At 58.7% G+C, this 20,461-nt stretch overlaps 6 protein-coding genes across 6 annotated transcripts; 5 read left to right on the top strand and 1 right to left on the bottom strand.

The window, feature by feature from the left end:
* Positions 1-1,391: 1,391 nt before the first annotated feature.
* VTJ83DRAFT_3754 (uncharacterized protein) lies at positions 1,392-3,380 on the top strand (the record flags this gene model as incomplete). The annotated part of the gene is made up of 2 exons (XM_071010167.1): positions 1,392-2,185; positions 2,252-3,380. 2 exons carry the CDS (start codon positions 1,392-1,394, stop codon positions 3,378-3,380), a joined length of 1,923 nt encoding a protein of 640 aa, XP_070867632.1.
* Positions 3,381-3,982: 602 nt separating this feature from the next.
* Positions 3,983-5,496, top strand: VTJ83DRAFT_3753 (uncharacterized protein; the record flags this gene model as incomplete). The annotated part of the gene is made up of 2 exons (XM_071010166.1): positions 3,983-5,194; positions 5,263-5,496. 2 exons carry the CDS (start codon positions 3,983-3,985, stop codon positions 5,494-5,496), a joined length of 1,446 nt encoding a protein of 481 aa, XP_070867631.1.
* A 3,408-nt stretch (positions 5,497-8,904) lies between these two features.
* VTJ83DRAFT_3752 (uncharacterized protein) lies at positions 8,905-10,152 on the top strand (the record flags this gene model as incomplete). The annotated part of the gene is made up of 4 exons (XM_071010165.1): positions 8,905-8,935; positions 9,124-9,283; positions 9,551-9,669; positions 9,956-10,152. The coding sequence occupies 4 exons, from the start codon at positions 8,905-8,907 to the stop codon at positions 10,150-10,152; spliced, it is 507 nt and encodes a 168-aa protein (XP_070867630.1).
* A 4,092-nt stretch (positions 10,153-14,244) lies between these two features.
* Positions 14,245-14,808, top strand: VTJ83DRAFT_3751 (uncharacterized protein; the record flags this gene model as incomplete). The annotated part of the gene is made up of 2 exons (XM_071010164.1): positions 14,245-14,584; positions 14,654-14,808. 2 exons carry the CDS (start codon positions 14,245-14,247, stop codon positions 14,806-14,808), a joined length of 495 nt encoding a protein of 164 aa, XP_070867629.1.
* A 2,772-nt stretch (positions 14,809-17,580) lies between these two features.
* On the top strand, positions 17,581-18,241 carry VTJ83DRAFT_3750 (uncharacterized protein; the record flags this gene model as incomplete). Its single annotated transcript, XM_071010163.1, has 2 exons — positions 17,581-17,625; positions 17,879-18,241. 2 exons carry the CDS (start codon positions 17,581-17,583, stop codon positions 18,239-18,241), a joined length of 408 nt encoding a protein of 135 aa, XP_070867628.1.
* Positions 18,242-19,176: 935 nt separating this feature from the next.
* On the bottom strand, positions 19,177-19,824 carry VTJ83DRAFT_3749 (uncharacterized protein; the record flags this gene model as incomplete). Its single annotated transcript, XM_071010161.1, has 1 exon — positions 19,177-19,824. One exon carries the CDS (start codon positions 19,822-19,824, stop codon positions 19,177-19,179), a length of 648 nt encoding a protein of 215 aa, XP_070867627.1.
* Between the last annotated feature and the right edge of the window lie 637 nt (positions 19,825-20,461).

The raw sequence follows: 20,461 nt of genomic DNA, 5'->3' as shown, positions 1-20,461 counted from the left end.
TGTGCACACAGTATAGTACGGCCCTGAACCCCTCAGGGCCCCGCCAGGCCAGGCCGCTGGCGGTCCGGGCATGTGGCAGGCACCCGGCGGCAGCCAGAAGCCCCGGGCCGGACCGTCCATCCAATGGCCCTCCCCTGGGCCTGGGGACCTATTAACCTAACCCGGGAATCGGACATTCCATTCATCCAGCAACAACAACAGCAGCAACAGCAGCAGCAACAGCAGCAGCAACAACAACCGCCCCGGCGAGCATGTCATGGACGAAAGAGTCTTTGGCTCGAGGGTACACTAGTCGCTCCGTACGCACCTCGTCCAAGAACCATGCCTGATTCTTCGGCCCAATTCCCCGCATGACCTGGGCTCCGAAGATTCAGCAAAGGGCCTGGCTCCCATTCAAGGGAGGGTCTGTCCGCCCTGCTTTTCTTCCCACCGTCCCGCCGTTCCACGTCACCTACTGCCGGGCTTCCGTGTAGCCAAGCAGCCTACGTACCTGGAACGAAGTTTTAGGTACCTATCTCTCTGTGGGGTCATTGTTTCGGGTACCAATCGTCCCAATCGTCATGATGCAATCCCCACACGGCACTCCTCCCCCTGCCTATGACTCGACGCGGGTGGAGATGGCGTTGAATGCAGCTTCAAGGCGACCTCTCCCTGCAAGGGAACGAGTCAGGGTGCGCCTCGTCCACCCGTTCGCCTTGAAACCGTCAACCAAATTCGGCACATCAAAGAATGCATCATGCAGGCCCCCGCGCGCCGTTACTGGACATCCAGTCTTTTGCATGCATGCGGGCACCTGCATCTCGATCCCCCCCAGACCAAGAGAGGTCGACGAGGGTCGGGCAGCTCTTCCCCGCTCTCGACCTGCGCGAGCCGCGGCGGCTAGCTCGCCGGTGGTGGGCGAGACGACCGCCATCGGCCCCGGCTTGGGGAAAGACACGGGCCCGTGATTCCAGCGGTGTGTCTGGCGTGCATCGCTGCAAATCCGCCACCCTCGAAGGCGATTCGAGGCGAGGCAACTGGCCTCCGGCGAATGAGAGCCGGATGTCGCCACTGACCGGGATGCGACGATGGCTTGGCTGCCACGCCGGCAAGGCACTCCCGCCGGGACCAGACCCACGGCCGTTTGCCCGCGACGTCCGAGGAATCGGGGAGGGGAGGGGAGCCCGTGTTCATAAGACCTCTGGGATGCGGCCCTGTCGCCCTGGGCAAGCTTGGCTGCTTTCTTCTTTCTTCTTCCGAGGTCCTCTCTCATAGGATGCAGCTATCACGTATCACGGACCCAACCCCGTCCTCTCCCTCCCGGTGAACAGCTCGCTGCTTGCTAGAGGTTGCGAGAAAGAACCCACTCACGCGCCATTGCCAATGCTGGACCGCCACCACCAACCTCCGGCATGGCCTTCTTCGTCAGATACAAGAAGGTGAAGAAGTCGCCGTCGCAGCCGTCCAAAGACCGAAAGCGGGAGCAGAAACGTTCGACCGCGGCGCCGCCCAACCCAGCCCCCCAAGGTTGGCAACCGGGCCCCGGCAGTCCGCACCAGCTAGCGCTGCCGTTCCAGCCGGCCGGCCTTCTCCCTGCACCCGCCGGCTGGAACGGAGGGCCATCGGCGCCGCCGGCATACGCCCAACCGGGGACGTATCCGCCCATCATTGTGAATCAGCACCACTACTACCTCGGGGCCCCTCCCCCGCTGCCGCCTCGCCCAGATGCATCGATCGCCACGACGCCCTCCCCGCCTTCCGGGAAGCTACATCTCGAGACGGCCGTCGACTTGGCCAAGGACCTCTACCAAGGGCTGCCGCACTGGCTGGGCGATGTGCTGCCGTCGTGGCACGCCTCGGGCACCCAGCTCGTCCAGCAGGGGAATTGCCTCGTGACCGAGATCTCGCACCGCTTCGACAACGTCTTGACGGCCATTGACCAGGGAGCGTACAATGGCCGAGAGCATGACATCTACGCATGGCAGCCCGGGGATGCCATCACGCCGTCGGCTTCCTCGCAAGCTGCGACTGCGACGGAGACGAAGAAGAAGGCGCATTCCAAGACCGAGAAGAAACCCTCGAAACGGCACGCTTCCAAGAGCCCAACAAGTGCTCCCGCACGAGGAGGAAGCTCTGGCGGCCTCTTTGCGAAAGTCGACCTCTACGCAAACTCCAAGCTGCCCATGGATCTCCCGCCCCTGAAGCTGTACGTCAACCCTAGGCCCTCCCTGCTGGCCATAGCACGACGGGCGTGGCACTCACCGCCTCCCAGGTACATCCCAACCTACCCCTTGCTCTGCCTGGCTGCGCAGTACTCGGAGCGGGTCTACGAACCCCCGTCTAGCCAGGCCGAGCGCGACACCCACATCAACGCGAGCTGGTTCTCTGGCACCAAAACCATGGTCATCAAATCCGTCCCCATGGACTACATGAACACCATCGTGTTTGCCATCCGCGGCACCGCCACCTTTATGGACTGGGCGGTCAATCTTGACACGACGCCGACCTCCCCGCGCGGCTTCCTCGACGACCACAACAACCTATGCCACGCCGGCTTCCTGTCGGTCGCACGCAACATGGTCGGCCCCGTCGCCCGTCGCCTGCGCCAGCTCTTGGAAGAGGACCCCGGCCGCGCGTCCCACTCGCTGCTCATCACGGGCCACAGCGCGGGCGGCGCCATCGCGGCCCTGCTCTACGCCCACATGCTCGCCGCGACGCCCGAGGCCGAGAGCGAGCTGACCGCCGTGGCGGGGTGCTTCAAGCGGGTGCACTGCGTGACGTTCGGAGCGCCGCCTGTCAGCGTGAAGCCCATCGTGAAGCCCGCGGACGAGGAGGGCCGTCGGCCGCAGCTGCGCAAGAGCGTTTTCCTCGCCTTTGTCAACGAGGGCGACCCCGTCACGCGGGCGGACCGGGGCTACGTGAGGAGCTTGCTGGAGCTGTTTGCCGCGCCGGCGCCCAAGTCGAAGCCCGTCGCAACCTCGGTCGTCAAGATGCCGGAGAGCAAGAGGTCGCGAAAGCCGTCCTCGTCGACGATGACGATGACGACGACGACGGCAGAAAAGGCCAAGGCCAAGGCCAAGGCGAAGCCGTCGTCGCCGCCCTCCCCATCGTCCTCCTCGCCGGAGCCAACCAAGAAGCCCACCTGGCCGGTCCCGGACTGCACCCTCAGCCTGGCAGGCCGGATCGTGGTGCTCCGCTCGGGCGATCCGGGTCGCGTCAAGACGGCAAAGAAATCGAGGACGGTCGAGGAACGGCTGGGCGAGGGCGCCATCGCGCAGGTGGTTACGGACGCGCAGCTGCGCGGTGTCCTGTGGGGAGACCCCGTGGCGCATATGATGAGGCTCTATGCTGGACGGGTGGAGCTGTTGGCTGTTGGGGCGGTTACGGCGAGGGGGTATTGAAAAAGAACAATGGGTCTTGTCGTTGCCGGATCGATGTGATTCTCGGCAGGTTCTATAAGGCTTTGTTTGGGTTTTTCTTTTTTTTTTTCTGTTTCGTTTTCATTGTATAGGCGTTTGAGATACCATTTGGAGTTCAGGGAGTCAACGGGCATCAGATCAAAACATATCGGGACACCAACCCCTCTCAAGTCAGACAATCCAGATGAAATCATGGTAGATCAGGTACATTACAAGAATACAGATTGATTCATGATATAAAGACCTCATCATCCACCACATCTTGGCTCCAAATGCAGTATGTGCGTGTGTGTGGTGTTGTTGTGAAGAGCACCAAGGGTCAGGCATCCCGCTCTGTGCCCCCCCACCATCCAATGCCACTGTGCCCCTCGTCATGTCAACAACCCCAACCCGAACCCCGCCTTGCCCAACTCCAATGGATGGCCCCTCCAAAGAGAGAAAGCTGCCCCGCCAAAACCAATTCAGGTCCAAGTCAACAACAACAACAACAACAACGGCAACATCCTCCCCACTTCGCACTTCCAACCTACCCACCTCGTCACCGTATCCACCGCTCGACAACACCTCAGCCTCGACCTACCACCATGGATCACGACCCAAAGCTGCCAGCCTATTCAACGGGCGACCCGACCTCCTTCGCCTACTCCACCTCGCGAGAGCGCTGGCCCATCATCATCACGCAAGCCATCGACGACGTCTACCGCACCGTCGGCGCCAGCAACGATGCCACCGAGGCCGAAAAGCAGGCTGAGGGCAAGAAGATCCTGGGCGAGCTCGCCCAGCTCAAGTACGAACTCCAGCACAACCGGGCCTTGACGCCCCTCCGGGACGACGGCTTCCCCGACGTGGCCGTCTACAACGACGAGCTGGCCCGGCGCGGGGGCAACCTCACCTGGCTGGACGCCCCCTGGCTCTTCACCGAGTGCTATCTCTTCCGGCGCATGTCCACCTCCTTCACCCTCTCCCAGCACTGGAAGAGCTACGACGTCTTCGCGCGGCAAAAGATCAAGTCGTTCCGGTCGTCGCGGGCCGCCGTGCTCGAGCTGGCCGCGCGCTACCACGAGCTGATCCCGCAGCTCCGCGACAAGGCGGCGGCGGCGGCGCCGCCGCGCGACGCCGAGGCCGACAGGCTGCTGTTCGCCGAGATGTGCGACGTCTGCCTGTGGGGCAACGCCAGCGACCTGTCCCTGCTGCTGGTGCTCTCGTACGACACGATCGGGCAGATCCAGGGGTCCGAGGCGCGCCGCGCGGCCGAGAAGAACATTCTCGTCAACGACCTGCCGCGCGTGCACGAGCACCTGGAGCGCCTCCGGGCGTCGGGCCAGGCCGAGCGGCGCGTCGACATCGTGCTCGACAACGCCGGCTTCGAGCTCTTTGTCGACCTCGTCCTGGCGGGCTACCTCTTGGCCGCCGGGCTGGCGACCACCGTGGTGCTCCACCCCAAGAGCATCCCGTGGTTCGTGTCGGACGTGCTGCCGTCCGACTTTGCGGCGCTGCTCAACGCGCTGGCCGCGCCCCGCGCCTTCTTCGAGACGCCCTCGGGCGAGGACGAGCTGCGCGGGGTGACGCCGCCCAAGCTGACCGACGACGAGGTCGCGCAGCTCGAGTTCCTGTTTGGCGACTGGAGCCGCCTGCACGCCGACGGCCGCCTCGTGCTGCGGCCGAACCGCGCCTGGACGGGCCCCGGGAGCTTTTGGAGGCTGCCCTTTGAGGCGCCCGACCTGGTGGAGGACCTGCGCCAAGGCGTCCTGACGATCTTCAAGGGGGATCTGAACTATCGAAAGCTGGTCGGGGATGTAAGTGGTGCTCTCTTCTACAAACATGGCCTCGTGAAAGAAAAAGGCATTGGCTGACGCGCGAACAGGTCGCCTGGGACCCGACGACGCCCTTCCCCGAGGCCCTTGGGCCCCTGGGCCCCAAGTCGGGGGTCAACGTGCTGTCGCTGAGGACATGCAAGGCCGACGTGGTCGTGGGGCTCAAGCCCGGGGAGGACGAGGAGCTGAGGAAGACGGAAGGTGGCGGAGGCGACACGGGGGCCCGGAAGTGGGCGTGGAACGGGAAATGGGCCGTCGTGTCCTTCTCCCAGGCGACTTCATAGCCCAAACCCCAACCACCTCCTCGAGATGGAGGGAAGGAATAGACGAGCTCCCAATCCAATCCAGGGGGGCGTGCGTGGCGCGCGGGCACGGTCGAACCAGGCTCTTCTTTGACATACCTGAGGCAGATAGAACAGCCGATTTCATGACAGATAGATTCCCCATCACAGCCTCGTCAGCGGCACGGGTACCCGCGCGGGTGTTACGACTGTCGTGACGAGGCCGCTACCGGCCTCTTGGCTTGAGACATACCGGCGGGTGCGTATGAGATGAGATGAGACAAAAAAAAAGCAAGGCCTTTGTATCCCAGGAGGCGGGTTGGGTGGCGGGCGCCTTGCCGCGTGCTTGTCTACTGTGTAACAGCTGCGCTCGCCACGCGGCCCCTCGTCCGCTCGTCCTATGTACATCCCTCGTTCCTCGATGAGCCGTAACGTTGTCTCGACGTAGACCGAGGATCTTTTACGTTTCTTCACCATGCTGTTCTCCTGTCAACGTGGGCCGGGATCGACGTGACACCCCGCCATGCAGCCCTGAGAGCAATGCCGCCCGGCACTCTGTCGCATTTGGCAACCTCGTGGACCTGTGCGTCGTGGTCACTTTGACGATGCTTGGGACCGGGAAGCCTCCGTCAGTTCGGCAGCGTGGCTGAGGAGCCGCACGATTATGCCGCACGCACGCAACGTACGTTTAGCAGAGCAGAGGGCACTGCCGTTTGTTTCACCAAGAGGGGGTGTCTACCAGAACAGCAAGCCAAGTCGCTGCGGCACTGAGACCCGTTTCGACAGCCGTGGACGGCAAGCCTGAACCCAGGTGCCGAAAGTGACTGTGAAGGGTGCACCGAGGGGAGGAGATGTCTGAAACGGCGGTTGGTGATGGGCGGTATGGAGTTGAAGGCGACGCAACGCAGAGAAACGCTCCGGAATCCACGTCAAAGTTCGGTGCGGCCTATAGAAGGTCTGTTTCGTTTCAAGGCTTCGGGGCGTAGACGCCAGTTCCGAAACCCAACGAAGCGTCCTAACACGCCAGGACTCCGACTTGTTCGAATGAGGGCTCAATCGCAAGCATCGCTTTGGCGGGATGGCAGCGGAAACAACAAAAGCCTACCGTTTGTCCGATGTTGGCGCGAACCCAGGGGCGCCGGCCGAGGGCGGTTTGCGGAGCCAACCCGCTCCTGGGGAACACCAGGCGGATGGCGAATCGGGTAGTTGGTTCATTAGTGTACTTGGAGGGGGTTAGACGGCGAGGGTCGAGGGGTGTGGAGACGATGATAACTAACGCCGAGGCCTGAGAGGTGAGGTTCGCGCCGAAGGGCAATTTCGCAAATTGTTAATCAACGTAAAGCCTGCTTTTTTCTCTCGCGGCCCTCTCGGTGAACATGTCCTCGCTGGCGCCCGACCGCCCGGCCACGACGAAGACCTGAAGTCCCACAACTCCACGATTGACGTTGGTATCATGCCGTGGTAGCTTGATGCCGAGAGGTTTGGATGACGGACGCTATCCCCGGGCGAGGGTCTGGGCAAAGGCTTGGTTGAGCTTGTTTTGTCTCGGCGATCGTCATTGGGCGTAGATCTTCTGCTCCCCGACCAAGCGGCACCCTTGCATGCTGCATAGAAGCCTGAAGGGGACGGGGGTGGCTGTGTGGTGTACGTGTGTAAGAGCCGCGTCCCGTCGCCCACTTGACGACGGTCCCTCGCAGATTGCCATGGGCGATTGATGCCTGCCGGAAGATGAGCGATGTGACGAGACGAGCGGATGGCAAAGTCCGTCCAACCACCAGGCCCGGGGGGAAGGGGGATGGGTTGCCCGTCGTTGCGTCGTGATGTCGAACCTCCACCGCTTTGATCTTGGATCCTCGCTATGCTTCAAGAACCGTGGCGGTGCACCTGCATGGGCTTTGGCCCCGTGGTGTTCTGGACGCATTGTCCAGCAGTTCCCGTCGCCCAGCTCAACCTCCTATTCTTCCATACCTATCGCAAGGTTGGTGTGCCGCAAAGCAGGCTGGTGGAGAGACGCAAATGAGAGTAACGCCAAAGGGATGCGTTAGCGTATGGACTACCAATGGGATACCATCTCATTGTTAGCGCAACTACTGACAATATCCGAGGAATGCCATTGGGGACTTTTGCTCAGGTGATGGCGGGCCCGGTCGCGGGGCCTTCGGTGTTGGGAGAAGGGCCCTCTAGATTCCATCCCCGGGCTTTGATGTCGGGTAATCGAGGTGACCAGGCCAACCCTGTTCTGGCAAAGTCCGCATGTGCACAATGGAAAACCTCCCCCGCGGTTTCTGCAAGCCGTGGTTCCTCATGATACCGTTACCGACCATATTTTGTCGCTGTTGGGGGCGGGGAGAGATGGCTATGTCTCAGGTTCTGTGTCACTCCTGTCTCGATTGAGCACACAGCCCTGGGCCAGGTCCTCGCCATGCACCCACCGCGCCGGAAAGCGGGTGCATGGAGGGTTGCAACTCCACCCACACACCGTTTCCGCTAGGTTGAAAGCCTTAGTGGCTGTCGTCTAGAACGGGGGGCCCCTTTGGGGTTGGACGAGAAACATGGCGGTGTTCCTAGCGCCTAGTGTTTCCCATCTGTATCGATGAGGACCATGCTCTCCTTTCCTCCTGGATATCAATCTCTAAGCAGGACGTCGCCAACGTTTCGGACTGGGAGCTTAGCCACCGACGGAGACTTGAGTATGTCGACAAACCCCCTCCTAGGCGGAACACCGAGGGGTTGGTGACGACCAGTGCACGGCTGTTGGAGACGAAGACACGGTGAGACCTCCCAATCCAGGACGCAGGAGGAAAGCCGGCGTAGCACACGGTATCAGACGTATGCATCCACTGCCAGCATCTGCGGTATATTATCGATATATATCTTCCCTGGGACACCATACCCTTCGACGGACCCGCTGTCGTCGATCAGCCATCATCGACCAGCCTAACATCGAGGAGCATCGGAACGTTATCGTGGCCCGGATCGAAGATCAAGACCTTGACTTATTCTCTTTGACTTCGATAAGAAGGTAGCAGAGATCCCGGGTCTCCGCCGCCTGGACGCCGATTCTTGCTCCCAGTTTCGCCATCGTATCTCAGCCAGCAGAGCAACATATCGAAGAACTCTACAGCAAACAAACCCTGGCGCTCGAGGTATCACCCGGTCGACATCCGCCACGAGCACCCTCCGCGATATCATTGTACATTGGACGACATCCGGCCGGCGGCCTTGGTGCCCATCCCATCAAGAGCCTCCCCTCGTGGTCTGAAGTGCCGACGCCAAAGGAGGGCTGCGGAAACCCAACCATATCAGGCGACAAGAATATCGACTCCCGTAAGCATCAGGCAACCAACCAGGGCAAGCGTCAAAGGCGGCGAGGCCGGCCAGCAGACACATCGGTAGAGAGGAACAGCAAAGATGTGCACGTGGAGTTATGCCCATTATCATCGTACGTGTCTTCTTTTCTTTCCAGTCTCCCCGGTTCACGCTGGTTACTACTCTCTTGGCCTGCCCGGTCCTCATTGCCTTAAACTCTCGCTTCTCCAGGTCTCACGTGGGGTTTCAACCGACAGACTGGGATATGCAAATCAATCAAAGTCCTAGCATGACTTTCAGCTAACGACAGCTATATCCCAGACCTCCCGCCTTGTAATCGCTCAATCGAAATGGCAGTCAACTACAGCTACTGCCAGTTCGCCACCAAGGATCCAACCACCGGTGGTTTCATACCCTGTGAGTCGACCCACTTTGGCGACGACGTTGCCTTGTTGAATCAGATCGACTACAACGATCCATGGTATGTCTTACTTTGAGTTGTCGAGCAAGTGGTCGTGAGGGCAAAGATGAAAAAGATAAATGGTGGGAAAGAGAAAGGAAGAATAGAACCAAAGAACGAGCGCCGGTATTACCCCGTGGTCCATGTAGCGCGGCCTTCCGGTTCAACTGGCGCTGCATGCCGAGCCCAGAATCAAACCCGAGGACTAGGAGATGGGAGACATCAATACGGAGGGCGAACTTGTCATGGACATCCCAGGGCTAACTCGCTGCATTTTCTTCACCACAGCGCCATCGGAGGCTGCCTCATCTCCCCCGACTGCCATATGGGCGTCTGTCGCGTGGCCCAACTCGGCGGCCGTTGGATTTGCTGCCAGTGTGGCGGGCAAGGCAACGAGTCTCGCCAATGTAAGTCGCTGATTTCCCTTTGATTATCGATCCTAGGTAGAGGGGAATGCAGACCTATATCCCCGGCCTCTCAAACCCAGGATTAAAGTTCCCCCAACGCAAACCCCATATCAATCAAAGTTTTTGGCGAAAACGGCCCCCCCCCCCCCCCCCCCTCTCTTACCCCCCACTACCCTTCCCTCCTTGACCACCCACTTCATCCACCATAAGCCGCCTCCAACCCGCCGCAAGATCTCGGTTCGGAAGCCTTGTCTGACAGATTATCCTCATCTCCCCCACCCACCAGGCATGCACCGAATGCGCTCAAGCCCGGACACGTTCTGCTATCATGAGATTTGCGAGGGCTGCAGGGCTGACCCGGCCGGCGCGGCGTTGTCCGCCTCTCCATCCTCGGCTTCGCCCTCCTCCTCTGCCACGGCGGGGTCCGCGTCAACCGCGGGGTCGAGGTCTGGGATGAGCAGCAGCGGCACGAGGCGGTGGTGACGCGGGCGGGGTGCGTTAGGGGATGGATGATCAACCATCGGCGTTGTGCTTCTTTCTCTCTGAGAGGGGATGGCGCATTTTCCCTCTGGGAGGGCTGGGGCAAATCGGGAGCCTCCGTGAGGCTGACGAACTGACGGATTTGTGATACCTGGGGACCAGATGAGAGAACATGGCGAGCCCCTGGGTTGGGCAAATGAGATCTGAGATCTGGGCATGACCATCATGAAATAACGAGAATCTTGGCAAAGGTGAGGCCGGGGCAAGGCTGAAGAAAAGAAAAAGCGCGGGAACAGCTGGGCAAGTGTCCGATTTCTCCTCTCGTTGATTCCCCTGTGCTGTCGCTTCTGATACGACTTTATTCTCTTCATGGCATAGACCTTTTTACGGTACTGAAACCTTTTCATCCGGTGTGGCCGCTTGCCTACCTGGTTGAGGTATCAAGGCATACTACCTAGGCGTGCTGGTACCAGTTCATCGGTAGCTCCCTGAGTTCCTGGGCTGAAAAGGGATTAACAAGGGACACCTATATTAGCCTCCGTATCCCCGGTGGCGATGCCCGCTCGATGGTTTACGAGACGGCTTCACGGGTGTTGCCTGACAGAACGCCACAGCTCTACCTCGCTATCTGTTGCAGTAGCAGGTATATATGGTGCACTAGCTGATGGCAGCATCAGCGGATCTGTTTTTGCTGTCACAGTTATGAGCCCGGTCCTCTTCTGTTTACGCAGCGGTATGTTGATAACTAGTGCTACCTGTACTGTAAAAGTCATATACAATGAGAAGGCTCTGAGTTCGAAACCTGTGTTTGCACCCCTGACACCCAGAAAAGGACGTTTTTAGGGTGGCGTCTAATAAATAAAACACCCGGGCACCCGCTGGGGGGTGCGATGGAGGATAGAGATGAAATTTCCTCTAACTCCAAGTCAAGGTAAAAGAAGTGCACCAGGGGACTCAGACCTCGACTAATCGCCTCGGTCTGGGGGGTGTGTTGCAGTAGCAGGTATATATGGTGCACTAGCTGATGGCAGCATCAGCGGATCCGTTTTTGCTGTCACACTATCGCAAAAGCACACTGACCATCACGACAGGCCGTGCCTAAAACAACACGTACTGTAAAGCTTGTGTGTCGTCTACAGCTGCGATTCAAAATGCTTCACGACTGTGCGCAGTGACTAAGTGCCATCTGCAGATTCCGTCTGAAAGCGGCGATGACAAACGATTGGCGCTTCCAAAGTTCAAGGCGTTGACGAGAGCGAGAGTGAGGCGTTGAAGGCCGGCCGAGGCACCCATGCATCTGGTTTCACACTTGGGGGCTGCTTGCTCCCGGCCATCCGTAACGGCTGGTGGGAATAAGGCCAAGCGAACCCTGAACCGTTCAATAATCAGTAGGCAATACCGAACGAAGCTGCTTGAGGACCTATTACATGGTACAATAGCTATTTGTTTGCCAAGGTTGGTTACTATGCTTTCCTACCTACCTCATATATATGTAGCGGCGATTCAAGAGCTTCAAACAGCTGGATTCCACTTTCGGACATAGCCGGGCCCGGAGCCCACGCCGTCATCCCATGGGAGCCCCCCACGCCGTCCCGTCGTGGACGCTTTGATTGGTGTCCCGTGTATATACACAGTATTACGTGCCAGCCGTGCGTCCCAAAGCGCGGAGCCGACCAGCCGCGATGCAGGCGATCATCAGCCGCAGGGAACCCCAGCACGTTGCGCCGTCGTTCCCAGCCAGTCACGGCTCTGAGACCCGCGGTAGCCTAGGCTGACGCCTTCCGGGTCCCCAGAGCGGTTGCTGGGCTTTCGTGGCGTGTCCATCACTGCACCTTGCCGGCTAGCGTTTCCGGACGATCCAACAGCGTGTTACCCGCGCTTTCGGGCCAGAGCGGGAAGCTCTCCGCACCGGGGAGGGCGAGAAGGATCTGGCCCCCACTGGTTATGATCAGGCCGTACAAGGCCTGGTCAGCCCCTGGGGACGTTTCCTTCAGGTTGGTAAGGTCTTTTTTTTTTTTTTTTTTGGATGCCTATGACGCTTGCAAGGAGGTGATGGGGCGGGCGGAGCAAGTTGAATCTTCTTCCCCAAACAGGCATGAATGTGCGCCCAGACACTCCCACTATGATGGAGACACTGAGGTCACACAGGACTCGTGTATGCAGGAAGCCGATCACGTACTGAGATCCGATGACGGGAGGCTACAACGGGAGGACTGGCGGCTGGGTTATTGAGCCGATGTAGACGCCGAGTTGCATTGAAAGAGCCGAGTATCCGACGTCTGGGTGGATGCAGTATGAAAAGAAGGAAGGTAGCACGAGGTTGAGACTCGACGTACCGTCCTCCCCACGGAATTCTCACCGCCCTTCAGGGACCTATGGTACTCCTCCCGCTACGGTGAAAACGTCCTTCACCGTAGAATCCAGGACAACACAGCGAGAAAGCACCGATCTTGCCATTGTTCCTAGCGTGGCAAACTCAAAGCCCATTCCGTGATAGGAGCCACACTGAGTCACCCCCCTTTTCCTTTGGAGAATGCTCTTTCAAGTCATTGGCTGCAAGAAGCCGTGTACTTTGGCCACCACCAGGTTCCCCTTCGCCTGATGAAGGCTCTCCGTCCAATCCATGGCAGCCTGAGCGTTCCGGTTCCTTGATTCGCAAAAAAAAGGGCATGAACGCGTGATACAGGTGGACCTGTTGTCTTACGTGACAGGAAAGTGGTGAGGGCGGGAAGGGTGATGGTTCTGACACACTCCGAAGGTAGGATTTGAAGGTACAAGGTTGAATTGCAAGACACATGGCCCTGCTTGTCCTGCGGAACGGGTGTATGAGTGAAGGCTTCCGATGGCCTAGGACGGAATGAGTTGATGTTACTGTGTGAGGCAGGTTTCAAGCTGCCAATGGCTCCCGCAAATAAATATAGAAGTACGCACTCTGAGAGCCCGTTCAGATATCCGGCTGCATCCGTGCCGATCTCGACCAGGTTCTGGTTATGAGCGGCATTCATGAGACGAACTGGCAGAATCAGGACCACGGGGGACGCAGCCCCCTTGCCGCTCCCAGGACCATGGTAACGTTAACGTTACAGCAGGTGATCGTGGCTCATCACTGCAAGATCTTGTGTTGCATTGGCAAACAGTCGGAGATCCTGCTGGCCCCCCCTACCCCCCCTCCCCACCGCCCGGACCGAACAGAGTCTGACACGGCACACCAACACACCGACGAGATACGTCATGGAGACAGTTGCCCATTTTTCGCGGTCCAATTCCATAGCGCTGATCCTAGGCCTTCGGGATCAGCTTCAGCTCTTGATGCTAGGAAGTGTTGCTTTTTGCCGACCCTGGATGCTGAGGACGCGCTCGGTCGGGACCAATCGGCGCCCTTGATTGGCTTGGACGTGGAAACCCTCCACTTGGATCGCTGTGCTACGAGCGGCCGACAAACCTTGGAAAGCTGGAAAGCTACAAATGGGAACTGAAGGAGGAGAGGATTGATTCGCCGGGCGTCCAAGACATCACTGGGGATCAGCCGTACGAGGTAGCGTTTGAGCAGACAAAAGACAGAAACGTCGAATGTGCCCTGAAGCCATGGCATGGGGGCAGGTCCACCACACAGGGAACTTCTCATGGCACGGCCAGTGGCGCAAAACCCGGTTTGGTAAGGGCCTAGTATCCTGAGCATCGATTTCTGGACATGGCCCATACGGACGTCGTGAATCGCCCATCTGCTGTGTGATGTGAAGGTTGAGTCGGCGACTACAACCCCTGGAGGTGACTCGGCAGTCTTAAACCACAGGTTCGGGGATGGCAGACACGAGGTGGCTGGCCATGTCAGGCCTTGTTCATGGAGCCCGGATAATGCAGCAAGTGCCAGGTTGAGGTCGGGAGAAGGCAACCGACACGAGTATAAATACCTCTGGGCCGATTAGCGCCGGCTTCGCTGTTGTGCACAAACCGGTTATCATCGAGGTGGTCCGATCGCTGTGCTTGAGCGCTACCAAGCTCCTCTTTTCTCCCTCTCCTCTCCAGCACGACGACGTTGCCCTATCCACACCGACACACACGCGGCTTGCTGCATCTCGGGTGGGACTTGAAGCCATGTGCCACGGACACCCCCATAACCATCCCTGCGGTCACCAGTCCGTCACATGGCACTACTGCCCCTCGGCCGTGATCGACCTGTCGACGGGCTATGAAACTCCGTGCCAGAACATCACGTTTGCAGTCTCGCAGTCATCCTCGGCGTCTTGTCCGTTGGCAAACTGCGACTTTCGGCATACCTACGGTGAAGGGTGGACCTGTTGTCAATGCGGGGGGCGGAATGGCGGCGGATGGTGCAGCAACATGCGCCCGCGACAGGAGAGAAACGCGTTGACCGGGGGCTTGGACTGGGTCGAGCGATGCGATCACGGCTGTTGCGTGAGCTGCGCCAAAGATGGTAAGTGGCTTCTTGCCCGCCCAGCGCAAGGGATCGCATGTTGACCTCGTCCTTGACGCGGCTCTCAAGCCTCGTGCGGTTCTGAGGAAACCTACCGCAAAAGCGGGAGGAAGGGAAAAGAGACGCGGGTGCGACGGCCATCCTTCCGTTCAGGAAGCTCCGTTTCAGCGTACAACATCAAGCTGGACTATCGCGGCAAGGAAAAGGCCGTCTCGTTGAGCTAGGAAGAGAAGAGGGTTCACGAGACAACGTAAGAGCCAATAGGACGGTCGAAGATTGTACACACTGTAATACCTGTTTTTTTCTCTTTTCGTTTTTTTCTTGGGTTTAGATGGGAAAGATCAGGAAGCAAGGACTCCGTGATAGCCACAACTTTTTCGCTTTGGGACCTAGAGGTTGTTGTCTTTCTGCCGCTGGTCCATATGACAGAGACGGGAGCCAGGACGCAGAGACTCAGGGCGGATAATTCTACTACTATGCGGAGACTCGATGGGTTTCGAGACTGGGATTAGCAGAAGATTGGGAAGCTGTTGGGCAGAGGCTACATGTCGTCCGGTATTGAATAAGACTGATCAAATGAAACAAATCTTGAGGAAGAGGGCCAAGGGCTGACAAACAAAGCTGGAAGAGTTGGCCATCTCATCCCAACCTAGAGCGTTCGAGGTTCGCACGTGAGATGGAGGCAATCTGGAGGTGGAGAAGTCTCGTAGCCCGAGGTCAGACGGCCCTTTCAGGACTCTACGTTGTTGCATTGAATGCTGGTTTCTTCCAGTTTCCAGGTTGCCCTGTCCACAAATGCAAAAAAAAAAAAAAAAAAAAAAAAAAAAAAAAAAAAAACAGAGCTGTCTAACCTACCCAAGTAGGTAGAAAGTCGAGGTGGTTAGTGTTCTTATTATAGATTGCTATTAGTGTTTAAAGCTCGAGGGGATCCAATGCGACGAAACTCGAGATGTCTAAAACCCATTTACCTTATTTAGGACACGACATGGGAAGCCTTCAATTCTGACTTGGGCTCGACCGGCCAGCCGGAGAGCGATCAGTATCCGGCGTCTTTTATCTTTGCACAGTTCCCAACGTCAGGGCCGGCTTGGCGACTGGGTTACCCTTTCGAATGGTTACCTCTTCCCCTACCAAACGGTCGACCCATCAAGGTTCCCGGTGTAGCTGCTGGCGAAGAGACCTGATCCAGGATCGTCGCCACATGCCGCAGTCGTGGGGCCTTTGAATACGACGATGGACAACTATGTAGGTCCCTTACCTACCCAAAGCACCCTGTATATTCAGCTTCGGTGTGGCGGCACAGAACAGAACCCCCATCGCGGCCTGTCCAACACCGCAATTCTGCAAGATCCGCCCGACGTGAACCCTTTTCTTTGCTGTCTCAAGTCGCGACAGGGAGACAAATCCGGTGCCACGGGGATGCGGATATGGGATCGACAAGGGTGGCCGGTGTTGAGGCAAGACAGGACAGGAACAGGCTGGCTGAGCCGCCGGTTTCCGATTCACCCTCTTCGATCCAGCGTCGACCGGCCCTGGCCGTGCTACCTTTACAAGAGTGCCTACAGAAGTCGTTGTACATTAGAAAAAAAAGAAAAAAACAAACCTGGATATAGACATCGAGGTTGTGTTCGCCTCCTTGGCATGCGACGCCGAACGTCCAAGTCCCGCCATGCCGGTTGAGCCGTCTTGGCTCGCATCCTCCGCGGTGCTGTCATGACGACTGTCTGCAACGCACGAAATGGTGCCACGTGCTCTTCCTCGCTTACTTGACCTGCAGGCGGGGTCCGACGCTCGGCATCGGGGCCGGGTCCTGCGCGTTGCCGAGTGTTTCATCACGCCAAAGGGCCTCCGTGCCGTCCGGGCGGTGGTGAATGGTGTCGCGGCAAGGCCCCCTCCATCCTCCCCCCCCACAGGACTGCCTGGTGGTGAAGATGTTTCAACTTTCAGCATGGCATGGTCGGTGGTGTATGTATAGTACGGAAGTTGCGTGTCTTGAGCTGATGCAGAGTCGATGGCCAGAGATTTGGATCGGCGGGTTGCCGAAGCTGTTCGGTGCTTGGAGCAAATGGCGACACGATCGGACGAATGGATGTCTGATAGTCACGGGATAGTTGATGGGTGACCAAGGGTGCGCTGCCCTTCTACCACGGGAGCGTATGATTCGGATAACTTTATGTACGGCCTCCGGTGCACAATGGCTTAAACCAAACTGGCAGATTGGATGGCATCGGGCGGTTAACCTCCGTATGTACACATAACTGACCACTTGTACACAGCATAGGTAGGCAGTAACTAGTGCACACCCAGGTACTGGAGAGCCCACCTCTGCCTCCCAGGCCAACCGTTCTCGCTGGCCTTATTGCGATAACGTCAACTTGATTGCGATTCCCCCTCATCCCAGCTCCCAGGTTCATGTGAGCTCGTGATCGACCGGTGGTCGCTTGTTGGTCCATGGTTCCGTGGGGTGAGCTGAGCAGGTTCCGGCCCACAACCCCAATCCTTCCCTGTCAACAGCCCCCCCCCCCCCCCCCCCCCCCTCCCCTGGACCCACTTTTTTCGAGCGACTTTTGCGGCAGCGGTGGTGCTCGTTTCTCTGGTCTCGGCTGGCCTGTCGGGGGGGGGGGCTTGTGTCACTGCCCTTTCTCCAACGACAGACAGCCATTCACCGTGGTTTGTTCCTGAAATTCGTTTATTTGACCTCTCCCCACACGAATCCGTCGCTCGTCTCAGCAATCGAAAATATCTACGTCCATACGTACATAACTCCTCACGAACGCACTGCACGGCCCATCTCTTTTTGACAGCCGGCACCGTACCGAAATTCGGAACCCCCCGGGCCCAAAAACCGTTCCACGTGGCTGGGATTAGCTTCGCTCCCATCCTTCTCCCTGTCCGTGTCTCATGTTTTTGGTGCCTGTCAGCCACGTTCCCACGTCACAATCAGCAAGGGCCATCAATCCTTGAGGAATCCACATCGGTGCCACCGAGAATTAAACATGCCTGCCTCGCTGGATTCGTCGCGTCCCATCATGGCCCCGTCGGTTAGTGTCTTCCACTCAAGCCCACCCTTTTTCTCCTCCCATCCCCCGTCAGCGGAGCTCTTCTCAGCCCACCAACCCTGCCCGCTCCCAACAGACCACCGCTCATCACCATCACCATCACCATCGCCACCACTACCTGCAGCAGAGCAGCAGCAGCAGAGCAGCAGCAGAGCAGCAGCAGCAGAGCAGCAGCAGCAGCAGCAGCACTGAGCATTCGCTAACCACACGCGCACTCATCTTCACCATGGCTCAGGCCCGCAACTCCGTCCGCTTCAGCACCTACAGCATGAACGCGCCGTCCATCACCCCGACGGTGGTCAGCACCGACAGCGTCAACGCCGAAATCCGCCCCATCGTCGACGGTCTCGAGCGCATGCGCAGCCCGCGCCTCGCCGACGACCAGCGCGTACTGCTGACCGAGACCAAGTCGACCGAGCTGGCCGATCTCGCCCTCAAGGCCAAGCTTGAGCGCGCCCTGGACCGCCGCATGACCAGCCAAGACGCCGTCATGCGGCCCCGCCGCAAGAGCTCGGTCACCCTCGTCGCCGCCGTCCCGCCCGCTCCTGCCGCCGCCGCGGGCGATGTGGAGGTCACGGAAGAGAAGCAGGCTCTTTGAGGAGCGCTCGACGTGGAGGGAGGAAGAGAGGGAGGCAAGAAGAGATGGAGCGAGCGAAACGAGAAAAACTCTGGTCATGCGTCTATCCACCCATCCATGCGGGCGTGTGAGGGATTGAGCCAGGCACGATAGACAGGCGGCATCGCGACGCAAATGCGGACGTCGTTCGGAAAAGAAACCGGCATGAGCGGAGTCGGGAGCAGTCGGGAGGAGTTGAACCACCCAGCAACTCGAGAAACGCCACCGCGGCGTTGACAGAAGGACCGGCGATGGAAGGGTTAATCATTCGGGATGATCGGCGTGAAGGAGAGAGGAACGAGCTTTGCTGTGTCTGTGGCATGGGATCTCGCGCATCATTTGTGTTTTGTGTATTTGGTACTTGTTGGGAACGGTCGGGTTCAGCATTGTGATCTTTTCATCGGGAGAGGTAGATTCAGGCACGCGAGGATGGACGGACGCCTGTCTTGCCTATAGAAGCCAGGAGAGGCTACGGAGGTCTTGTTCGTTGCGGGAACCGTTGACATGGTAGACTTGGGGCAGGGGCGGTTAATGTGAACCAGTTTGGGAAGGCCATTTGACAATATGCAGTGATTTGCTTTGCCGACTTCTCAACAGGAAGCACTATCTATATCCTGGGAGGGCTCTCGAGGGTTTACGATGCAGAATCCCAACTCTGTAATGATCAGGATATCTATCACTCCTTGACCCAAAGAAAGGAACCTGAACGCCAAACAGCAAAGGAAAAAAAAAAAATACACAAAAGGACACAGCTCTCACCATGCGCTGCTCCCTCGCCCATGGAGCAGAACTCCTCTCCATCATCATCACCATCATCATCCTCATCCTCCTCATCCCCTACGACACCACCCGTTTCCCCTGCCTTGAACCCCTCCTTGCCTCTTCTTCCCATTCCTTGCGCCCTCCACCCAGCAAAATCAAGCGTCCCTCTTCTCCTTTTCCTCCTTCAGTTTCCCCTCCACCTCGCGCAGCAGCTCAATCAGCTCCTTCTCCTCGCCCTCAAACTCGAGCCCGCGCGCCACCCACTCCCTCGCCTCGTCCAGCCGCCCCATCTCCATCAGGCACTTCCCCCGCCGGAACCAGGCCTTGGCGTTGCCCTGCCTCTTGGCCTCGACGCTCGCCTCGGCGTCGGCCGCGCCCTCGGGCCACTTGCCGAGCTGGATGTGCGCCTGGGCGCGGTTGCTGTAGAGCGCGTGCACCTCCTCGCGCACCAGCTGGCTCGGCTCCCACGCCGGGCGGGTCAGCGCCATCTGCAGGCCGAGCCCGTAGAACTTGACGGCCTCGGCGTGGCGCTGCTTGCGGTACTCTGCGTTTCCGGACTCGCGGAGCTTGTTGATGTTGGCGCTGCGCTTGGGGTTGACGGGCACCGGCGGCGGGGGCACGATGTGCGGGGGCTCGAGGGCGTGCAGGGAGCGGTGGAGGGCGTTGAGGGCCTCGAGCTCGGCCTCGAGGGCCTTGTTGAAGGAGGCGGGATAGGTGGTGGCGGCGGACGGGGCGGCGCTGATGGCCTTGGATTGCGGGTTGATTTGAAGGGGGATGAAATCAAAGGTTTCGAGGTCGGACATGGTGGCGGCGGGGTGTCGATTCTCTAGTCTCTCTCTCCTTGTGTACACAGTGTGTGTGTGTGTGTGTGGATATGTCGAGGGTAGGACGAGGCCGTGAGGGGGGTTTTGGTGACCGGGTCCGGGCCAGTCAACGATGCGTGGCTCTGCGTGGCTCGCGATAAAGAAGACTCCACGATGCCTTGGTCCGGAAAGGTTGTCGTATGTCCCAATGGATAGGTCAGCTGTCCGGTATGCGATCTGCGACTCTGGCTAACAGACGAAAGCCAGAAGCTGGGTATCAGTCGCAAGAAAAAAGTGGGAGTTGTTGTTTGGAACAATGGCCACCAGGCAAACTTGGAGCGATGTGTCCCAAAAGGACACCTCAGCTGTGAGTTCGGTTGTCGCTGCGTGCCAAGAGTGCAAAACGCCTATCTTATCGTGCATTACGTGATGACTAAGCACAACTCGCTGTCACTTGTCACCTGTCCATCCGACCTTGACCCTTTTGTGTAAGTCCGGAGCAAATAACACCGGCCAACCGAACCCAGCATGAAATCAATCTTGGCCCGTCGGAACCCATCCTGAGAAGAATCTCTCTACGTAGAGACAGACACCACCGGGTCTAAACCCCTCTTCATCCATTACCGCCCCCCCCCCC

This window comes from Remersonia thermophila, chromosome 3 (assembly GCF_042764415.1).
Source record: "Remersonia thermophila strain ATCC 22073 chromosome 3, whole genome shotgun sequence".
In the NCBI taxonomy this organism is placed as follows: domain Eukaryota; kingdom Fungi; phylum Ascomycota; class Sordariomycetes; order Sordariales; family Chaetomiaceae; genus Remersonia; species Remersonia thermophila.
Note: the sequence above shows the minus strand (reverse complement) of the source record. Positions and strands in the feature narration are given on the sequence as shown.